This window comes from Geotrypetes seraphini, chromosome 4 (genome assembly GCF_902459505.1).
Source record: "Geotrypetes seraphini chromosome 4, aGeoSer1.1, whole genome shotgun sequence".
Lineage (NCBI taxonomy): Eukaryota > Metazoa > Chordata > Amphibia > Gymnophiona > Dermophiidae > Geotrypetes > Geotrypetes seraphini.
The window spans coordinates 289,228,981-289,251,315 of record NC_047087.1 but is presented as its reverse complement, the minus strand read 5'-3'; the positions used below and the strand labels follow the sequence as shown (position 1 = coordinate 289,251,315).

General features: G+C 43.6%; 1 protein-coding gene across 3 annotated transcripts in view; it reads left to right on the top strand.

The window, feature by feature from the left end:
- DPCD (deleted in primary ciliary dyskinesia homolog (mouse)) overlaps positions 1-22,335 on the top strand; it is an 84,352-nt gene that overhangs the window by 57,436 nt on the left and 4,581 nt on the right. For 2 of the 3 annotated variants that reach the window (XM_033940294.1, XM_033940297.1), the window contains exon 6: positions 4,029-4,277. In XM_033940294.1, the coding sequence (XP_033796185.1) occupies positions 4,029-4,133 (105 nt within the window). In that variant the 3' untranslated portion in view covers positions 4,134-4,277. Of the gene's footprint in view, positions 1-4,028; positions 4,278-22,335 lie in introns of those variants that run through there. The other variant, XM_033940295.1, reaches the window with a different exon arrangement.

Genomic DNA, 22,335 nt, shown 5'->3' with positions numbered 1-22,335 from the left:
TTGTCAGAGAAAAATTTTGGATGCTGTCTCTAGCATCCTTGTGTCCCCTTCTAGATCACAATGATTGGTTATGCTCTCTGGATCTGAAAGAGGCTTACACTCGCATCCCCATTCATCCAGCCTCGCAAGTTTCTCAAATTTCGGGTAGGAAATTATCATTTTCAATACAGAGTGTTATCCTTTGGCCTGGCATCATCTCCCAGAGTTTTCACCAAGTGCCTAGTAGCAGGAGCTCTGCGCAACCAAGGTCTTCAGGTTTTCCCGTACCAGAACGATTGGCTCATCAAAGATTCAACATCTCAGAGGGTTATTGTAGCGACCCAATGGACTATTTGGTTCCTCCAAAGTTTGGGGTTCGAAATGAACTTCCCAAAATCTCAGCTACAGCCCTCTCAGACTCTACAGTTCATTGGAGCTGTATTGGACACTGTACAACTCAGAGCATTCCTTCATCAACAACATCAAGATGATCTCATTTAACTTTGTCAAAAAGTCTCATCCCTTACTTCACTCTCAGCCGAGACACATGATGGTTCTGCTAGGTCACATGGCCTCTACAGTTCAAGTGACTCCTTTTGCCAGACTTCACCTCGGAATTCCTCAGTGGACCCTGGCATTTCAGTGGGCACAGACTTTCGACCCACTCTCTCAGCACATTACAGTGACTCTCTTCGGCAATCTCTTCACTGGTGGATGCTTTCGTCCAATCTCTCCAGAGGTTTGCTGTTCCAAACACCTCCCTCATCAGAAGGTCCTCACGACAGATTCCTCGGCCTATGCCTGGGGGGCTCATCTTGATGGTCTCCGTACTTAAGGGTATTGGTCCAGCACAGATCTTCAGTGTCACATAAATCTGTTGGAACTCAGAGCGATCATCAATGCTCTCAAAGCTTTTCAGCATCTTCTTCACGATCAGGTAATCCTCATTCGTATAGACAATCAAGTCACCATGTACTACGTCAACAAGCAGGGAGGAACAGGATCTCTTCCTCTTTGCCAGGAAGCTCAGAAGGCTTGGAATTGGGCAGTTATTCACAACACCTTTCTGAAAGCGGTCTACATTCTAGGAGAGAAAAACTGGTGGACAAATGAGTCATTTTCTGCTCAATTCATTGCCTCTCCATCATATTTTTTCTCAGTGGGGAACTCTCCAAATAAGATCTCTTTGTGTCTCCCCACAATAACAAACTGCCTCAGTTCTGCTACAGGATAAACTCCTCACCATCTGGAGGCAAATGCTTTTCTTTGGAATGGACGAATCAGTTTCTGTATGCATTTCCTCTCATTCTCAAGACACTCATCAAACTCAAACACGAATATGCCACCATGATTCTCATAACTCCTTGGTGGCCCAGACAACTGTGGTTCTCCCTTCTACTTCAACTCGGCAGCAGGGAGCCATTCCTTCTACCAGTTTTTCTGTCTCTGCTTCATCCCAACCTGCAGTCTCTACACCTAACAGCTTGGTACTTTTCAACATAATTGCCAAATTCCAGTTCTCTCAATCTGTCAAGGACATTTTAGAGGCTTCTAGGAAGCCTACCACTAGGCAATTTTATAACCAGAAATGGACTAGATTTCTGTTTGGTGCACCATTCATCACAAGGAGCCTCAATCTACCTCCTTGTCTTCAGTTCTAGATTACCTGTTGCACTTATCTCAATCAGGCCTCAAATCCACATCTATTCAAGTTCATCTCAGTGCTATTGCTGCTTTCCATCAGCCTATAGAGGGGAAACCTTTCTCTGCTCATCCTGTGGTTTCCAGATTTATGTAAGGACTTTTCAATGTCAAACCACCTCTCAAACCACCTCCAGTGGTTTGGGATCTCAATGTAGTTCTTGCTCAGTTGATGAAGCCTCCCTTTGAACCAATGTCTTCGGCTCATCTAAAACATCTCACTTGGAAAGTGGTCTTCCTCATTGCTCTCACATCTGCTCGCAGAGTCAGTAAGCTACAAGCTTTAGTAGCGGACCCACCTTTCACAGTATTCCATTATGACAAGGTGGTCCTATGTACTCATCCTAAATGCTTACCTAAAGTAATTTCAGAATTTCATCTCAATCAATCCATTGTTCTTCCAGTGTTTTTTCCAAAGCCTCATTCTCATCCTGGAGAAACAGCTCTTCATACTCTAGACTGTAATCATGCTTTGGCTTTCTACTTGCAAAGGACTAAGCCACAGCGATCTTCTCAACTTTTTGTCTCCTTTGATCCAAACAAGTTCGGACATAAGAACATAAGCAATGCCTCTGCTGGGTCAGACCTGAGGTCCATCGTGCCCAGCAGTCCGCTCACGCAGCGGCCCAACAGGTCCAGGACTTGTGCAGTAATCCTCTATCTATACCCTTCTATCCCCTTTTCCAGCAGGAAATTGTCCAATCCTTTCTTAAACCCCAGTACCGTACTCTGCCCTATTACGTCCTCTGGAAGCGCATTTGAGGTGTCCACCACAGGTTGGGTAAAGAAGAACTTCCTAGCATTCGTTTTGAATCTGGACACTTTCAACTTTTCCGAATGCCCTCTTGTTCTTTTATTTTTTGAAAGTTTGAAGAATCTGTCCCTCTCTACTCTCTCTATGCCCTTCATGATCTTGTAAGTCTCTATCATATCCCCTCTAAGTCTCCTCTTCTCCAGGGAAAAGAGACCCAGTTTCTCCAATCTCTCAGCGTATGAAAGGTTTTCCATCCCCTTTATTAGACGCGTCACTCTCCTCTGAACCCTCTCGAGTAACGCCATATCTTTCTTAAGGTACGGCGACCAGTATTGGCAGGATAACTTCTTTCGTTCTGGTTGTAATACCCTTCTTGATTATACCTAGCATTATATTCGCTCTTTTAGCGGCCGCTGCACACTGTGCCGTCGGCTTCATTGTCATGCCCACCATTACCCCCAAGTCCTTTTCTTGGGTACTCTCATTCAATAACATCCCTCCCATCGTATAGTTGTACCTCGGGTTTCTGCTTCACACATGCAATACTTTACATTTCTCAACGTTGAACTTCATCTGCCATCTCGTCGCCCATTCCCCTAGTTTGTTCAAGTCCCTTTGCAATTCTTTGTAGTCCTCTCTAGTCCGAGCTCCACAAATAATTTGGTGTCGTCCGCAAATTTTATTATCTCACACTTTGTCCCTGTTTCTAGATCATTTATGAATATATTAAATAGCAATGGCCCGAGCACCGAGCCCTGCGGAACACCACTCGTGACCCTCCTCCAGTCCGAGTAGTGGCCCTTTACCCCTACCCTCTGTTTCCTACCCGCCATCCAGTTTCCAAGCGTACCATCTCCAACTGGTTGGCTGCTTGCATCTCTTTCTGCTATGCTCAGGCTGGACTGCATTTAGAGGGTTGAATCGCAGCCCATAAAGTTAGAGCTATGGAGGCATCTGTAGCTTTCCTTAGATCTACTCCTGTTGAGGAAATCTGCAAGGCTGCCACTTGGTCCTCGGTTCATACCTTCACCTCTCATTAGTGTCTGGATTCTTTTTCCAGACGGGATGGCCACTTTGGCCAGGCAGTATTACAAAGTTTATTTTCCTGAATTGCCAACACTCACACCATCCAATTCTGGTTAGCTTGGGGGTCACCCATATTTGAGAATATGCTGCCTGCTTGTCCTGGGATAAAGCACAGTTACTTACCATAACAGGTGTTACCAGGGACAGCAGGCAGATATTCTCACAACCCACCCACCTCCCCTGGTTGGCTTCTTAGCTAGCTATCTGAACTGAGGAGACGCGCTCCCTACATCGGGTGGGAAGGCACTTGTGCATGCGCGGTGCAGCAGTAGCAAACTTTCTAAAAGTTCTTCAAGCAAGTCTGCTTGCGAGGCTGTCCGCATCGGGGTTCCGTGGATGACGTCGCCCATATGTGAGAATATCTGCCTGCTGTCCCTGGATAACACCTGTTATTTGCATCCACTGATATGATTGCAATATTATTTTCAGCCCATGAATAAAGCAGTACAGTTGTTCTAAGGGTTTTGTGTACTGTGGGATTACTGATCCTTTTGTATTATGCACACAGTATCAGAAGCCAAAGGAGATTCTGGCGCTAGAAGAGGAGTTACAGAAGGAGTTAAAGAAGCTGAAGGCATCTCAGGATGGGGATGTAGAATGCAACACTCAATAACCATTTTCTGGCAAGAGAAGTTCTTATCAGTAGTTCTCACAAGGTTTTCCAAACAATTATTATGTTTTCTATTTATTTAGACAATTCTTTTTGAAAGAAATGAAAGTGCACAATGAGAACTATTAAACATAAGCTTTTTCTGTATGTGCAGTTTCACTTATTCTTTGGGTCTTGTATGTATTCTCTCTATAAACAGTGATTCTTGGCTCAGTCCTCAGGATGCATCCAGCCAGTTAGATTTTCAGGATACCCTGCATAAATAATTCACTACCTCCATTGGATCCCAAGGATAGGAGTGAGGACAATTTAATAGTATTCTAGAAAAAATTGTTTTAATACAGGAGGAAGTGACATCACAGTCTAGAATTGTTTTAATACAGGAGGAAGTGACATCACAGTCTAGGATGGCAGCATAATTTGAGAGCTCTGCTGATGAATATTACTTAAATTTCCACTGCAATAGGTGAGACATTCTAGACAGATGGGTTGTGTCCCCATGGCCGTGTGCCATCTGCAGAAAGAATCCCCTCTGTGCCTCTGCTATACTTCACTGGGCTCCTTAGCTCCACCTACAGTTTTTCCCTTCTGCACGTGTACCAGCCAGTATGTGTTTGCTCTCTCCATTTTATTATTTTATTTGGTGTTTTTTCGTCCCTGTTTTCGGGGTGCTCAGAATGATTATTCAGCTCTGCCTGTATTGAGATCACACAGAATTCGGTCTGCAGCTGACAGGCCAACCCCTGGTGATACCTGTCAGTCAGCCTGTATTTGCTTCACAGTAGCTCAGGGCTATCCCCATCTTTCTTGTTCTGCCGAAGAAAGATTCAAGCACAGGCTGTTGGGCAACCATAGGAGACTCAGTGGTGTTTTGCAGGATGCCGGCTGTGTCTTCTCACCTCTGCCCATCTCTTAGCGCATCTGCAGGGGTGGAGATGCAGTCAGGCATAGGGTCTGACTGACAGCCCAAATATCAGCATTGAAGAGGCATTCCCAGCATGAGGCAGTGATTCTCTGATTTCAGCTACTGTTAGAGAGCTGAGACAGGCTGCAGCACAGTCTCAGCACAGGTCACAGTGAGTAAAGGCTGTCGCAGCATGTAATGTGAATCGGGGGAAGTTTGAAAATTGAAGTTTGGAAAGTTTCTGCATGTCCCCCTGAGTTCCCCCACCTGAAAAATCCTAAAATTGCCATTTTTGCACTTTGTTTAATGTGAAAAATACAGTGATTTTGGTGTGAATTTCTTAGCGGCAGCCATCTCGGATTTTTAGCAATCTTTTTATTCTAAAGCTCCTTGCTTCTCCAAAACTGCAGTATTTGCCTCAAAATTTGTTCAGCTCTCCTATTGTGAATTTCTGCCAGGATTGCACAAATTTAGCGCTTCGAGAATCCTTGCACCATGTGCCGCATGGCACAGCTGGCAGAGGCGGCAGTGCTAAGCTTAACCTCTCCCATGATTAAGTAGGTGACAAAACGCTTAGCTAGCCTGGTGAGGTGGCCTTTATTTTCGAGGCTTGGTACAGCTGCTAGTTCTGTGTATCTGGCTGCGGATCCATTCTACACCCCAGCAGCCGGAGGCTTTCTCAGAATTTATGAAACATTTGTGGAATTAGTTTCAAAGCTGGAGTTCTGCCCCTGCGTAATCCTGCCTCCAATGCATTTGCTCAGTGGCGTTGCTTCTATGGGAACGTCCTTGGTTCAGTCAGCCACTGTTCTTTCACTGCCTGATCTGGGAGAGCCTTATATTGATGACCAGCTTGCTGATCCCTTATTTATAGGTGCAGAGCTTCCGGGGATGGGGGTCCAGGGCCTGTGTTCTGGATCTGTGGATCCCTCGGGGATTTTGGAACCTGAGGATGATCCCACGGTTCTGCGTTGAAAACTGCGGATTTTGCCGGATTTTATTTTGGAGTCTTTGTAGGAGTTGAATTTAGCCACTCAGCCGGCTCCATCCACTTCTTCCTCCTGGTTTTGTGGTATGCGCTCGCAGTCTTCTACCTTTCCCTGGCACCTTGATATGAGTGTTCTAATTTCAGAGCAGTATGACTCTTTGAAAGATGCTCTTAAGATAGCAAGAGCCACGCCTCGCATGTATCCTCTGGCACAGGAGTGCCAGCAGCTTCTAGGTGAGCCTAGGGTGGATTCTTTGGTTGCACAAGCAACTAAGCGACTTAGTGAAGGTGGTGTGCTGAAAGATATGGAGGATATGGGCCTCCGGAGACTCTTTGATGCAGCTTGTGGCAGGATGCTTGGGCTAGGCCGGAGTGACCTGGACTTTGCCAGTGGCTCCCAAAACCAGTTCTCAGTTTAATTTATGTGTGTTCATCAAACTCAAATTCATGTCAGATGGCCAAAAATGAGCAGTTCTTAACAAAATAAGTCTTGTGCCTTAATACTTTCAACAGTTCAAATAACCTATTTTCCAGGCTCTGGCAACCTTACAAACTTTGCCATAAACAGAAGAAGGAAAAAAACTCAAACCAATAGGGGTTTTTATTCCATACACAGCGCTAAGGCAGCAGCCCCGCCCTGGGCTTGCCGGTAGCTCTGTTATCCAGGAGAGAAAAAGAAAACGTAATCTAAAACAGATATTACTCCCCCTCTGCAAGGCTTCATTGTTATAGTCTTGCCTAGAACAGTCCTGGGGCAAACTGTGCTGAAGAAACAGTTCTGACCCCAGAGAAAAAAAATAAAACCCAAACAAACTTTTCCTTATCCCTGGAACCCTCCCCAGAGTTCCAGTTCTCACAGGCATGTCAATTTGAAAGTCCAGTTCTGGGTTTGTAGCCACTTCCCTGAGCCACACAATCCCCAAGCAGCAAAACATACAAAAACCAAAAAGGCAAAAACACAGGCTTTCCTTTTCTTCTGTTTCTCAGGTGCTAGTACAGCCCATCACAAAACAAACTATAATTCAAACAAAATATAGGAAACTTCCAAACTGCTGTGCTGGGGTTTCAATTCCATGCTGTCCTCTCCCTCAGAGCATGGGGATGTCTGAACCCGTTTCCTCCCCCAGAACTCCCTGGCTCTGGGCTGACATCCTCCATGTCCCAATCAGCCAGCTGGTGTGAGAGAGCCGTTGAGGGCTCCTTGCTGCTTCCTCTGCCTCCCCAGCTGCTATCACAGGAGAATTCCCCCTCCATCAGGGTTTCCACACTATCCCTATGCCAGTAAGAAAGAGCAAATCTAGAGGCTCTATGTACTTGTAGTTTTCTGTACTGCAATGTTTCTGGCTTAAATCTAGGTTCTGTGGAGGGAATAGGCACTTGCTGGACACTTGGCACAGGGTTTCTATTGTGCTGCGCGAGGTCTCTGCCACAAGTTGCTTTAGGCATAAAAGCTGCTTCAGCGGCGTCCTTTGTCACACGCACCTGTCTCTCGGCTATGCACACTGGAGAGTGAGGCTATGGATCATCCTCCTTAACTTTTGGTTGGATCAGATTATGTTGCTGATGCCAAAACCCACATAAGGTCATACCATGCATTTATGCCTATAGGATGCTCTGGATCAGACAGTGGGCTGGTGATTCTACTTTCAAGGCTACTTTGGTTAGACTTCCCTTTAAGGGGCAGTTATTGTTTGGTGAGGGCCTGGACAACCTCATGAATTTTGTGGTGGACCATTGCCCTAAGACCCTGCCTGATAGCAGACCTAGGACCTCTAGAGGTTCTAGTCCCTCTAATTTTTGTGGCTCCTGATGATCCCACCCATATATGAGTGCCACCTCCTAGAGATTTTTCTAGGGCTCCAGGCAATGGTATGCTGGCTACAGGTGATCCTAGTCCTCCACCTCCCATTCCGCACCTTCTGCCAAAAAGACACGACACTAGGCCAAGGGATGCCCCTCTACAGATAGGGGGCAGACTCAGAATTCCTGCCTGCCTAGGTTCGCATTTCATCCAACCAGTGGGTCCTGGACATTATTCGGTTAGGCTACAAGCTGGAATTGGCCTCTGACAGATTGGTTTGTGGACTCTCCCGCAGGTTGGCTGGAGAAAGCACACAAGGTTCAGGCCACTATTCAATGCTGGATATTCAAGCTATAGAGCCGGTGCCTCCCGACCTCTTAGGCTCAGGCAAATACTCTGTATACTTTATCGTGCCAAAGAAAGGCTCCAAAGATTGAGTTTCATTTTTATTTATGATTTTATTGTAAACCATTTAGATAACCATGATAGATAATAAATCAAGTATCCAATAAACTTAAAACTTGAAAGATGAAATGGATCATCCACTAAGCACCTTATGAGGTCTCCGTACTACAGTCTACCAATACTATGAAACCTGGATGGCACACTATCCGTTGTATCACTCTGTCCAAGAGATTCCATGGAGAAAACACATACAGAAGTCCTTGTGAGGGCCAACTCTGCACCACTACATCCAGGCTCTCCTCACGATTGTCCTTCTGCTGAAGAAACAAGAAACTTGGAAGTTGGATAAGGTCACCATCAAGTCCATCTGAGGTTGACCTCACTCCGTCACAATGAGATTGAAGAACTCTGGATGCAGTTGCCATTCTCTCGGATCTAGGAGATTTTTTCTGAGATAATCCATCTGCACGTTGTCCACTCCTTTTATATGAGATGCAGAATGGTCCAGTAGATAGTCCTCCGCCCAAAACATGATGAAAGCTGTTTCCTGAACCACTAGGGGACTTCTCATGTCTCCTTGATGATTCATGTGTGCCACAGCTGTGACATTGATCACACTCGAACTGCTTTGCCTTTAAATACCTGCAGAAAGGTATTCAGTCCGAATGAATAGCTTGATTTTCCAACACATTAATTGACAAGAGAGCGTCCTACTCTGATCACACACCTTGTGCCACCTGATCTACACAATTAGCATCCCAACTTGAAAGACTCACATTTGTTATGACCAGTGTCCACTGAGGGAACTCTAAACTCACCCCCTCTGAAGATGATCCTCTACCAGTCACCATTGCAGTGGACTGGACCTCTGAAAGGTAACCGCTACTCCAAGTCTTCAGAATGCAGGTTCCACCAAGAAAGAAGAGCTGACTGAAGGGGTCATATGAGCTTTGGCCCACTGGACTACCTCCAGAGATGCAATCATAGAACCCAGCACTTGCAGATACTCGTGGGCCTGAGGATAGCAGATCCGAACCAACGACCGTATTTGAAACTGCAGCTTCTGTATCCTGGCCTCCGGAAGAAAGACACAATCTGCACTTCTGTTGAAATGCACATCCAAATAATTTAGATGCTTGCGAAGGGTGAAGATGACTCTTCGCCAGATTTATTACCCAGCACAATTGTAGAACACTTACGATGCTGATTGTGACCCTGACACTCTCCTGATACAACTTCACTCAAATAAGCCAGTCGTCCAGATAAGGGTGCACTAAGATTCCCCTTTCCAAAGAGACACCGCCACCACCATCAACTTGAAGAATGTCCTGGGGGCAGTAGTGAGACCAAAAGAGAGTGCACAAAAATGATAATGCTGTCCTAAAATGGCAAAACGGAGAAATCTCTGATGCACTGGCTGAATTGGGATATGTAGATAGGCCTCTATCAAATCCAGAGAAGTGAGAAACTGGACTGTCTCCAATCAAAACAAGGGCACTTACAGAGCCTGATTCACCCCTTTTAAGTTCAGAATTGGCCAAAAAGAACCCAGTAAGGCTATTCTTATTTCAATATCTCCTTTGAAAGAGGCAAAATGGTGGCAGTTTCTGCTAAAATTGGCAAAGCCGTCTTGCCTCCTTCCCCATTAGAATGCCCACCCACTGAAACCACTGCTGCTGAAGTGGATGAATGCACCAGCATTGCTAGCTTAGTTGAAAGGGATAAATCAGGCTGTTTGTGGGTTGCGCCGACTCATCCAGCGCACACTGATAGCACAGCACTTTGGGCGCTGTGGACATGTTCTGGCGTTACTCGAGAGAGTAGAGAGGGACAGATTCTTCAAACTTTTGAATAATAAAAGAACAAGAGGGCACTCAGAAAAGTTGAAAGGGGACAGATTCAAAACGAATGCTAGGAAGTTCTTTACCCAACGTGTGGTGGACACCTGGAATGCGCTTCCAGAGAGCGTAATAGGGCAGAGCACGGTACTGGGGTTCAAAAAAGGATTGGACAATTTCCTGCTTGAAAAGGGGCTAGAGGGGTATAGATAGAGGATTACTGCACAGGTCCTGGACCTGTTGAGCCGCCGCGTGAGCGGACTGCTGGGCACGATGGATCTCAGGTCTGACCCAGCAGAGGCATTGCTTATGTTCTTATGTTCTGAAACCCCCAAGGAGAAAAAGAATCAAAATAATAAAGACAGAAGTCAGGCTCTAAAGAGGGAACTGAAGAAGCCTTTAGCCACACAAATCATGACATTTATTTTATTTATTTAAACTATTCGGTTTCCATATCACATACATAAAATCTTGTTTACCTTAGATTATCATATATAACATAAACATGTCTAAACAACTTCATTAATTGTCCATTATAAACAGGGATAGAGCGCAAATTCAATCAGTTCAGAAATACAAGCAAGCTTTAAATCATACATTGCTGTCAAAAAAAATTCTAGAAGGCTATTATCACCTGAAATATACCTTAGCATAAGAAGGCATTGGCAAATAATTGAGTTTTCAGCATTTTCTTAAAATTCATCCTCCCCATACAAAACCGCAGGATACCAGGCAAGGCATTCCATAGTTCTACGCCAGCCACAGATATTATTATTGATGCTCCGAACCTAGCATGCATAGCTGACAGTCTACCCTCCAAACTTAATTTCATTCCATTTACATCTCTAAGCTCTCTTCTCGGTTTATAGATCTCAAAGAATTCTTGTAAGACCTTTGGGGAAGCATGATACAATGTCTGATGTATAATCGCAACAATCTTAAACTTCACTCTTTGTTGCATAGGTAAACAGTGTAGTTTCTTCAACACAGGAGTTACATGGGTACTCCTAGGAACCCCTGTGATTAACCTTGCAGCAGAGTTGATAAGCATTTGCAAAGCCCTCAACTTCCCTTTCACAGATTGAGTTCCTTTCTTTAAAGAGAGCCTAAATGGGAAGACCCCTCATACACTCAAGGCTGACTAATCGCATGAGGAGTCACAGTACCACAAGGCCAACATTTTATCGAAACCTAGCCCAAGGATGATGGAGGGGGAAGGGATAGGTACCTGCCTACCAGTGAGATAAGAGACCCTTGCTGGACTCAACCTTTGTCCAGCATGAAAGAGTCAACAGAAAGGTTTTCACAAAAAATGGTAAGACTTGTGAGAAAGACTTAACCCCCCCCCCCCCCCCTCCCACTTTGGAAAGGCTGCACAGCTTACCATAACCACAGCTGAGAATGAGAACAGACTTATGTTTAGGGATACACAGCATGCTTAAAGGTGAATTTAAGCTGAGAAGTTCTCATTCTCCATCTGCTGATAGGAGCGTGTATTACCCATCTGCTGTGCTAGTCTAGAGGGATGCTATAGAAATGCATATTATTTAACTGGCTAGTAGATAACATCTCTTTCACTTATGCCCAAGTAGGCCTAAACCTAGGGGCCATATCAAAGTTCACAACATCCAAGGCATGGCACTTGGTAGCTCACTTCAGGTTGTCTTCCTTGGAGATCTGCAAAGCTGTAACATAGATTATGGTCCATAGATTTACATACCATTACTATTAGGAAAGGAATTCCAGATGAGACCATGAGTTTGGTCAATCTGTTCTGCAGAATTTCATTGAGGTTTAGAATTCAACAAGGTTATATTTTTATGATTTCCAGGTTGGCTTTAAAAAAATTAAAAAGCCCTGTGGCCAGCAAAAATGTTTATCTACCTGTTATTACAGCAAAAACCCTGAGAAAAAAATAAATCCTTGAAAGACACCAAGATATGAACTGGGTTTGCCCAAGTGCATTGCCAACAAGTTGAATAAAGTACAAACCTCAAATTTAGATTTTTGAAATGAGGAGCACCCTCAGCGTGGGTTTGAAAGCTTTAAAGAGCAACCCCCTTTTGCCTTGCCTGCCTGGAATTACTCTGACCTACAGTTGTGTTGGCCTGTTTGGTTCCTGAGGAAGGGGCTATGCCCTGAAACCCTGCTGGGTTGAGCCGGGTTGAGAGGACTGCACTTTGTCTGTGACTGAAAAGAAACTGGACTCTCCTTGTTACTATTTGACTACAGCACCTATATTCAGCTAAGTAATTGAAGGGACAAGTGACTAACTTTTTATCTCCTGCTTGGGTCAGTAGGTTTGGCAGTTCATATCTTGGTGTCTTTCAAGGATTTATTTGTTCTCTACCTGTTGGCAGTGTTTTTTTTTTTTTCTCTTTTCCTTTTTCTTGTTAAACATAACTTGTAACAACGAATTTCTATTTGTGAGGACTTGCTAACTGGCTTCTTCTCAAAGAAAACAAAGTTGCATTTCTGTCACAGGTGTTATCCATTAAACAACAGAACAGAAGTCCTCACAATACTCACTCATCTCTCCCTGGAGAGGTATTCAACTAATAGCTTAAATATAGAACAGAGGTGGCTCTGTGCAACAGTGATATTTGAAGTGTTTCACATAGGCAGCCCAAGTTATCAAAAGCTCTCTACAAGTTTCCTGCCCAGCTCCAAGAGAGACATTCAAAATATACCTATGAAAAGGGAAGTACTACTAACTAAGCAATGATTTTTATATGCCAGATGTTTATGGGAAGAAGAGGGGGGGGGGGTCTTTTAGAAGTAGGGTGATCCTGGATTTTCTACAGGGCAAACTGTTCTAGCAGTTGATAATAGAACCTATGTGAGATGGGCCCATATTGGAGTAGGTGCTTATGAACAGAGTGTTTTAATGTTAGTGTGGGTGATCATCTGGCATCCATGGTATGGTTCAATATTAAGACAGATGTGGAGAGGGTTCATTCAAAAGTGAACATACAAGACAAAAAAAGAACTAGCTTTGTCGAGATAGGGGAATATTATCAAGGAGCTACTAACTGGATGGGCACATCTGGTAGAAGTAGAAAAACAGTGGGCTACACTAAAAGGGGCTATTAAGAGCAACATCATTTTGTAAGGAAAATAAGTAAAAGTACAAGAAAAAGAAGGTCACTTTAGTTTTCATAAGTAGAGAAGCTGGTAAAAATCGTCAGGAAAGCAATGGAAGAAAAAAAAAAAATACATGGTAAAATTGTACAGGATATTTTTAAAATATGTTAGTGATAGGGGGAAGTGCAAAAGTGCCACTATGAGACTCCAGGGTAAAGGGGAAGAAGATGTAGAAGCTGATAAGGAAAAGGTAGAATTTCTTAAATATTTCTATTCAGTGTTCACAGGTGAAGGGAGGAGTAAGGACTGCAGCAAACCAATCCAAATAGGAATGGAAATGTGGTAAACCCTGCATGATTTTAGGGGACTGTGTTCGTGAACCGCTACCTAAACTAAAAAGGACCAAGTGATGGGGCCCAATGGCATACATCTGAGGGCACTTTGAGAAGTTCTAGTGGCTCCACTGTCTGACCTGAAGCAATTCTCAGAAGACTGTGAGGAGCTAGCTAAACTAAAAGCAGACAAAGTGATGGGAGTCTGATGAGCTACATCAAAGGGTACTCAGTAAAGTTCTGGCAGCTCTACTGTCTGACATTTTCAATGCTTCTTTTGAGTCTGGAGTGGTCCCAGAGAATTAGAGAAGGGTATATATGGTCCCTCTCCACAAAAGCAGAAGGAGGAGACTGGAACCTGACCTCTGTGGTAAATAAATTAATAGAAAGACTTCTAAAAACAGAAAATAATGAGATTTCTGGAATTCAATGGATGCAGGACCTGAGGCAGCATGGTTTTACTAGAGGTAGGTCTTGTCAGGCAAATCTGATCAATTTCTTTGACTGGATGGCCAGAGAATTGGATCGAGGGAGAGGTCTACCTTTAAACACATATAAACAGGATGGAGTCTGTCCAGAAGGCTGTTCTTTTGATTTATAGGCTTGTTAGCCAACTAGGAACAGGGCATTGCTTTGGTAGGATTTTTTCAGCTTTTTCTTTCTTTTTTTTTTTAAATCAGGTGTGAGTACTTCTGCAATCACAGGATGGCTGGGAAACATTGTGTCATCAAATCTGTTGCTCAGGTTACAACTTCTGTGTGCAGACAGAAAATGTTACCCAAGCAGAGGGAATAGTTCCATTGCAAGCTGTCTTCATGAAGGAAAGGAACTGAGGGGAGGATTCTCAAAAGTTACCATGCCCTTAACATGGTTACTAATGGTAGACATTCAGAATATAAACGTAAAGGGAGAAGTATTACCAATAGGTGATTTTAACATGCAAATTGTTGAATGGGGTATCCCTATTTTGGGGTCTTCTAGAAGTAGGGAGATCCTGGATTCTCTACAAGGAGAAATGTTCTAGCAGTTGGTAATGGAACCCACACAAGATGGGGGCCATACTGGACTTTGAGCCAGATTCTCAAAACTTAACGTGCCCTTAACAATGGTTGCTAAACTGGTTCCAGTCAGTTTAGCGTGCCAGTATTTTACCAGCTGATTATCAGAACGGCTCACTGTAGTCTTTTCCAAACTTCCTAGCAGACTCCGAGTCTGCCATGCAAATGTAGTACAGCAAGGTCATTAATATTAAAATGGGCTCATTAATATTTAAATGAGCAGTCTGGGCGATTCCCTAACCTTGTTGTGCTACATTTGCAGTCACAATTTTCTGGCAGGGTCTGAACTGTCGTAGCCTCACTTTCGGGTTAGAGCCTGAGCGCTAATCGGCACTAACAGGACAGAAAGGCTTGAGATCTCAGACCACCCCTCCCCTCTCCTGCAAATTAAAAAAAAAAGAGTTCCCTCCTGTTGATCACCCCAGGGTTTTTTGATGCCCACCCCCCTGCCACCGATGTACTCTGCCCCCACTGACAGCCCCCCGCAGCTTTAAACTAAAGGACGGCAGGAGAGATGCCCACTCCCTCCTGGCACTGGGGGCCCCTGACCCCTCGACAACCCTCTCCCCTCATACCTTTAAGACGAAGGATGACAAGAGGGATGTCCTCTACCTCTGGGCAACAGACCCCTCTTCAAAATGGCAGGCTTTCCCCTTCCCAGCCATAGGCAGTGCCTTAGGCGCCTAGGCCAATCAGAGCCTTAGATATCTCTCCAGTGCATCCCAGGATGCACTGGGAGGGGAAGGCCCACTATTTTGAAGAGGTGGGCCTGCCGGCCAGAGAGAATATTAGAAAAAGAAAAAATCACTCTATAGACCTGTTCAAAGAGTAAAGTTGTATGAATGATGTAACTCAGTTCACCAAAACTTGCTCAGAATCAAGGAGGGGAAAACTGGGGCGAGCCCCAGAAAAACCACCTCACAGCCCAATCATCGCATGAAGGGTAAACAGAAACATTATATCATTCTGTGTATGCTTTATATGTTGTAAAAAATGTTGACATTGAGCACTATAATGACTAGGTTGTTTTTTAGTCAAAGAACTAAGCAAACTTAACTTGCAGCTTGCGGGTTCCGACGTGCACGTTTCGATCCTGCCTCAGGGAACACACAGGAATAGGTGAAAAAACATGCGATAGGTACAGAGATTCAAGATGGACTATTGTCTCCCATATAGAAGCGCAAGTGGCGCGGGTTAACTGCTTTGAGTTAACCCGCGCCACTTGCGCTTCTATATGGGAGACAATAGTCCATCTTGAATCTCTGTACCTATCGCATGTTTTTTCACCTATTCCTGTGTGTTCCCTGAGGCAGGATCGAAACGTGCACGTCGGAACCCGCAAGCTGCAAGTTAAGTTTGCTTAGTTCTTTGACTAAAAAACAACCTAGTCATTATAGTGCTCAATGTCAACATTTTTTACAACATATAAAGCATACACGGAATGATATAATGTTTCTGTTTACCCTTCATGCGATGATTGGGCTGTGAGGTGGTTTTTTTTCCCCTCCTTGATTCTGAGCAAGTTTTGGTGAACTGAGTTACATCATTCATACAACTTTACTCTTTGAACGGGTCTATAGAGTGATTTTTTCTTTTTCTAATATATGCACCTTTTCACTCTTGTTACATTGTGTGTAACTTGTCCCCCTAATTTTCATATCTGGCCAGAGAGAATAGGCATCCCTCCTGCCGTCCTTTGTCTTAAAAGTATAGAGGGCAAGAGATTGTCGGGGGGGGGGGGGGGCGCAGAGGACCCCAGCAGACATCCTTTGTCTTGGAGGGGGGCATGGGGTTTTCATGCGGGTGGAAGACCCCGGCAGCAGGAAGGAGTGGACATCTCTCCTGCTGATCTTGTAAAGGGTGCGTGTATGTGTTTGAATTCAAGAACATATGGGACAGGCATGGGACATATGGGAGAGAATATAGTGGATAATGTGGACAGGAAGCCTGGATGGGCTATTTGGCCTTTATTTGTCATCATGTTTATGTTTTAAAAGTCAGTGGTCTTCAACAACATAAAATGTATGGGGACAGACTTAAAAATCTCAATGTGTAAACTTTGGAAGAAAAATGAGAGAGGGAAAATATGACAGAGATGTTTAAATACCACCATGGCATAAATGCATAGGAGGTGAGTTTGTTTCATTGGAAAGGAAACTCTAGAATGAAGAGAGAGAAATGAAAGTGAAAGCAGACAGATGGAGTTAACTTCACAGAAAGAATGGTAAATGCATGGAATGACCACCTGGTTGAGGTAGTGGAAATAACATAAGCAATGCTGGGTCAGACCTGAAATCCATCGTGCTCAGCAGTCCGCTCACGCGGTGGCCCAACAGGTCCAGGACCTGTGCAGTAATCTATCTATACCCCTCTATCCCCTTTTCCAGCAGGAAATTGTCCAATCCTTTCTTGAACCCCAGTACCGTACTCTGCCCTATTACGCTCTCTGGAAGCGCATTCCAGGTGTCCACCACACGTTGGGGGTAAAGAAGAACTTCCTAGCATTCGTTTTGAATCTGTCCCCTTTCAACTTTTCTGAATGCCCTCTTGTTTTATGATTTGAAAGTTTGAAGAATCTGTCCCTCTCTACTCTCTCTATGCCCTTCATGATCTTGTAAGTCTCTATCATATCCCCTCTAAGTCTCCTCTTCTCCAGGGAAAAGAGACCCAGTTTCTCCAATCTCTCAGCATATGAAAGGTCGGTGCTTTTGAAAGTTAAGTCAGGATGTTTACTGTGTGGTTAGGATACTTGCCAGTTGGTGTGTTAGCCGGGAGCCGGTTTTGATGAGTGTGTGATTAGGCCTTGTTTTTTCGTTGAGATATTTTAGATTGCCTTAAATGGAAAGTTTGTTCTTAAACGGAGTATCTTAATGGCAATATTGTTTGTTATTTATTACACTGTTTTAATTGGTTACTAAATTTAATATTGAAATTAATTTATTACACTTTGGCTTTATAGAGAATTTGAATTAATTAGTTTGGTATGTTCTTAATAGGTAATGCTTTTATTAACACCACATTAGATAATTTTGTGTCTAAATTTGGAAACTGTTTTGATTTTGATAAGTGTTTTGTAGATTGGTATTAATTATAACTTAATTATCAATTAAGGTTTTTCAATCAATTGAATGATCACTTAATTATTTCAAGTGATTTTTTAAGTATTATATTGAATTAAGCAATGAGGAATTTCTTATTAAGTTTTTTATCCATTTAAATCTTTTTATATCCATTTAGGTCTTTTTAAAGTTGTTTTCTTATAAGGTCCAATCAAGTTTTCATTATTCATTTGTTAATAGATGTCTTTTATAGATAACATGAATTACATTCTATGTTTTTAATCTATGATTTGATGTATCAATTTAACAATGTATGATATTTAAAACAATTAAAATATTGAGAGGATTAATTATTATATGGAGAGGGTTGAATAAAAATGCATGAATTCTTTGGATGAGTTATATATTTTTATGACAAAGATTAGATGGATTTAAGTATAATTTCTTTAAATTTACTAAGTTGATTATGTAATTAATAAGGATTAGATTGTTTATTGAGCTAAAATGCAGTTTTAGGATAACTGTGTATTGATTATGCAGTGCTCCCTGTTGGAACCCTTGAGAAAGCCTGTTTAGGCGAAACAGGTCCCGTTGGGCATAGAACTGCTGGGGCAAGCAATGTATACTGCAATAAAGGATAAGTAAAACAGTGATGGACTAATTGTTTATTACTGAAAGAAACATTTCTACATTTTGAGCAAATTTTGTCATTTTTGGATATTTGATGATTGAACCCTAATAAGTGAGGGATTTTTGTATGTTGTGGAGTTTTCCATTTACCTCACTTTCTATCTTCAATTTTTTCTGTATTAGTGGTAAAGAAGAACTTCCTAGCATTCGTTTTGAATCTGTCCCCTTTCAACTTTTCTGAATGCCCTCTTGTTCTTTTATTATTCGAAAGTTTGAAGAATCTGTCCCTCTCTACTCTCTCTATGCCCTTCATGATCTTGTAAGTCTCTATCATATCCCCTCTAAGTCTCCTCTTCTCCAGGGAAAAGAGACCCAGTTTCTCCAATCTCTCAGCACATGAAAGGTTTTCCATCCCCTTTATCAGACGCGTCGCTCTCCTCTGAACCCTCTCAAGTAACGCCATATCCTTCTTAAGGTATGGCGACCAATATTAGACGCAGTACTCCAGATGCGGACACACCATCGCCCGATACAATGGCAGGATAACTTCTTTTGTTCTGGTTGTAATACCCTTCTTGATTATGCCTAGCATTCTGTTTGCCTTCTTAGCGGCCGCTGCGCACTGTGCCGTCGGCTTCATTGTCATGTCCACCATTACCCCCAAGTCCCTTTCTTGGGTACTCTCATTTAATAACATCCCTCTCATCGTATAGTTGTACCTCTGGTTTCTGTTTCCCACATGTAAAACGTTGAACTTCATCTGCCATCTCATCACCCATTCCCCTAGTTTGTTCAAGTCCCTTTGTAATTCTTCGCAGTCCTCTGTAGTCCGAGCTCTACTAAATAGTTTGTTTTCGTCTGCAAATTTTATTATTTCGCACTTCGTCCCTGTTTCTAGTTCATTTATGAATATATTAAATAGCAGCGGCCCAAGCACCGAGCCCTGCGGGACCCCACTAGTGACCCTCCTCCAGTCTGAGTAGTGGCCCTTCACTCCTACCCTCTGTTTCCTACCCGCCAACCAGTTTCTGATCCATCTATGAACGTCTCCTTCCACCCCATGGTTCTTCAGTTTCCGGAGTAGGCATTTATGGGGCACCTTGTCAAAGGCTTTTTGAAAATCTAGATATATGATGTCTATGGGGTCTCCTTTGTCCATCCGTTTGTCAATTCCTTCGAAGAAGTGCAATAAGTTCATTAGGCACGATCTCCCCTTGTAGAAACCATGTTGGCTGGTTATCAGAAGTTTGTTTCTTTTAAAATGAAGGCTGTACTTGAATTCAAGAAAGCTTGTGACAAATACAAAGGATTTTAAGGGAGAGGAATGAACAGTAGATGGTATGGATGGACAGAATGGATAGGCAATATGGTCTTTATCTGTCTTCATTTTTGTTTCCATATCACCTACATATTACTGCTTTTTTGGGCCTCCCACTTTGAGCTTAGGCTCCCTCAAAATGAACATCTCCCTGCTGTAGCTAGTAGAGATCCCCAAGCCTCACCAACTGATTGCCACCTCCTCCCCTCCAACTTCCCAAGTTCTGCAGCTGGCAGCAATATTGCAGAGCTGCTGCCTTCCCTTCTCCCTGCCCTCCCCCCCACCTTGGCTTTCCTGCATGCATGAAAGCAGTGGCAGCTTGAGGATATTGCCATTGGCTGCAAAGCTTGGAGATTTTGGGTTACCAGACTGGAGGAAGATGTCTTCAGATGGCAGGGCTTGGGAATCCCCAATAGCTCAAGTATTTGTAAATTGCACTCAGGTGGGAAGAAACTTTGGTGCCCATCCACTAATTTTGGGCTCCAGTCCCTCCCCCAAATCAGCTGTATATGACTACGCCACTGACTACAAAAATAATTGTGATGCACATATCCCAAAGCTAACATATTCTAGTTAATAAATTCAAAATAAAACAATTTTTTTACCTTGTCTGGATATTTTGTTTTTCCTTCATCTTGGTCCCAGTTTCTCTTTCTGCTTTTTGTCTATCTTCAACTAATTCTCTTTCCAGTGACTGCTGTTCATTTTTTTTCCTCTTGTTCCATTTCCTCCTTAAGCTTGTCTCCAACATATTGATTTTCCCTTTCAGCTTTAACTTTTTCTTTTCTTTTTTGCCTCTGTCCACTCAAATTTTGCTTTCTTTCTCACCCTTCTTCTTTTTAAATGTTCAGCAACCTCTCAATTCTCAATCTTCTCTGTCCCTAGCTCTCCCATTTCCCATCTCACTCCTTTCCCAGCCTCTTATTTCCTGCTATCTACTCCCCATTACCACATTTCTACTACGTACTCACTTCTCTCTCACTCATCTTGTCATCATCTCTCTTTTGACCTCATTCACATGGTTTACCACTTTCAGAATCCCCTTCCCTCTCTCTACTGGTCAGGCTATAACTCCCTGTCCCTTTCTTTCCATCCCCTTTCTTATCCTAGCTCTCTTCCCTCCTGCCCTCCCATGGGTCCATCTCTCTTCCTTATCCCCATGGTCCAACATTTTGCTCCCTCTCTTTTCTGTTTTTCTTCTTCCCTCCCCCCTTGATGCTGAACAATGAAATGAAGGAAAAAAAAAAAGAGAAATGCTGCATCTCTCTGCCTTCCATACACAGGCCTAAAATTTATCACTTCCTCCCTTCCATCCCCAGATTCATCTTCTCTCCCTGTCTCTTCCCAACTGCCTCCCACCCCATCTCTCCCCCTGCTTCCTTCCCCCAGGTCTACCATTTCTCCCTTTCTCTTCCCAACAGTTCTCCCTTCAAGTATCTCTTTCCCTCTTCCTCCACACCACCCCTGGAACAACTTCTCTCCCTTCAGACCACTGCCCACCATCTCTCTCTGTCTGTCCTCTGTTTCTGGCCCCTTAAGCTCACTCCCCTGCCCAATCTAGCATTTCTTTTAGTACCCTCCCCCCTCTGTACTTAAAAAAAAAAAAAAGAGAGACCTTCAACAAAACCCCTCCTCAATATCTGAAGACCCTGAGAACCAAATGAAAACAAAAATACTGAGCTCCCCACCCCCACCCCACCCACTCCCAATCAAAAATTTACTGGAAATATACCACCACATGGTGGCCAATCCCCACTCCCCACCAACCTTAAATGCAACCTACTGGTATGAAAGTAAAAACTAACATCCAGCCATCCACTCCGCTACACTCAATAACCACAAAACACCACACGATCTCAACTCAAACACACATCAGGAAAAATAGAAGCAAATCCCTGAAATTAGTTCCAGAACAGGAGTAACAGCCAAAAAGGTCCTGTAAAGCTGTCCATCAAGCTGGAAAATATCAAAGGCCACCACCCGCCGATGATTCCTGGACCCCAAAGTTCACGTCCAGAAAAATCTGGATCGCATCCTCCATGAAATGCACTGTTTTCAAAGTCTGTTTTCAGATGAAATAATAGTGCAAATGGATGGTGCCAGCGATAGCGAATCGCCTTTTTTCGCAAGTACTTCAAGACCGGTTTTAAGTCGACTCTCCGCCTTAAAGTGACCGACGCCAAGCCGGTCATAATTTTTCCACTGAAGAGGCGATTGCACCCGAGCTTTAGCCATAACAGCCTCCTTGACTTTAAAGTTTTGAAAACAGGCTATTATATCACACGGCCTGTTAGCGTGTGGCGCTTGCAAGGCTCTATGAGCACGTTCTAGATGGATATCTTCAGGCAGCATGGTCGAGGCCTCATTAGATATTAAGCAGCGAACTCATGCTCCGAGGCTGTAAAGTGTTCTTGCCAGCTTCCCTTCTCTTCTCTCTCCCCCCCCCCCCCCCCCCCCCCGGACATAACTTCTGGTTTCGGAGGGAAGAGAAGGAAAGCTGGCACACACACTTTACAGCCTTGGAGCACGAGTTCGCTATGGGTTAAAGTGGGAATCTCCAAGCCGGTGAGTTGGGTTTTTTTTTTAAAAAGTTGAGCAGCAGCTGGATTCGCGATCGGATGACAGCTGGGCGGTCATCTAAATTAGCTGGACGGAGTGCCCAGCTAAAAGGCCCTAGGGAGAACACTGAATATGTATTAGATACAATTTAGTTAAAACTTTTAAAGACACTAATATTATATGAAAGATGTAGCTGAATAATAGACACAGCAAATTTTAAACAGCAGAG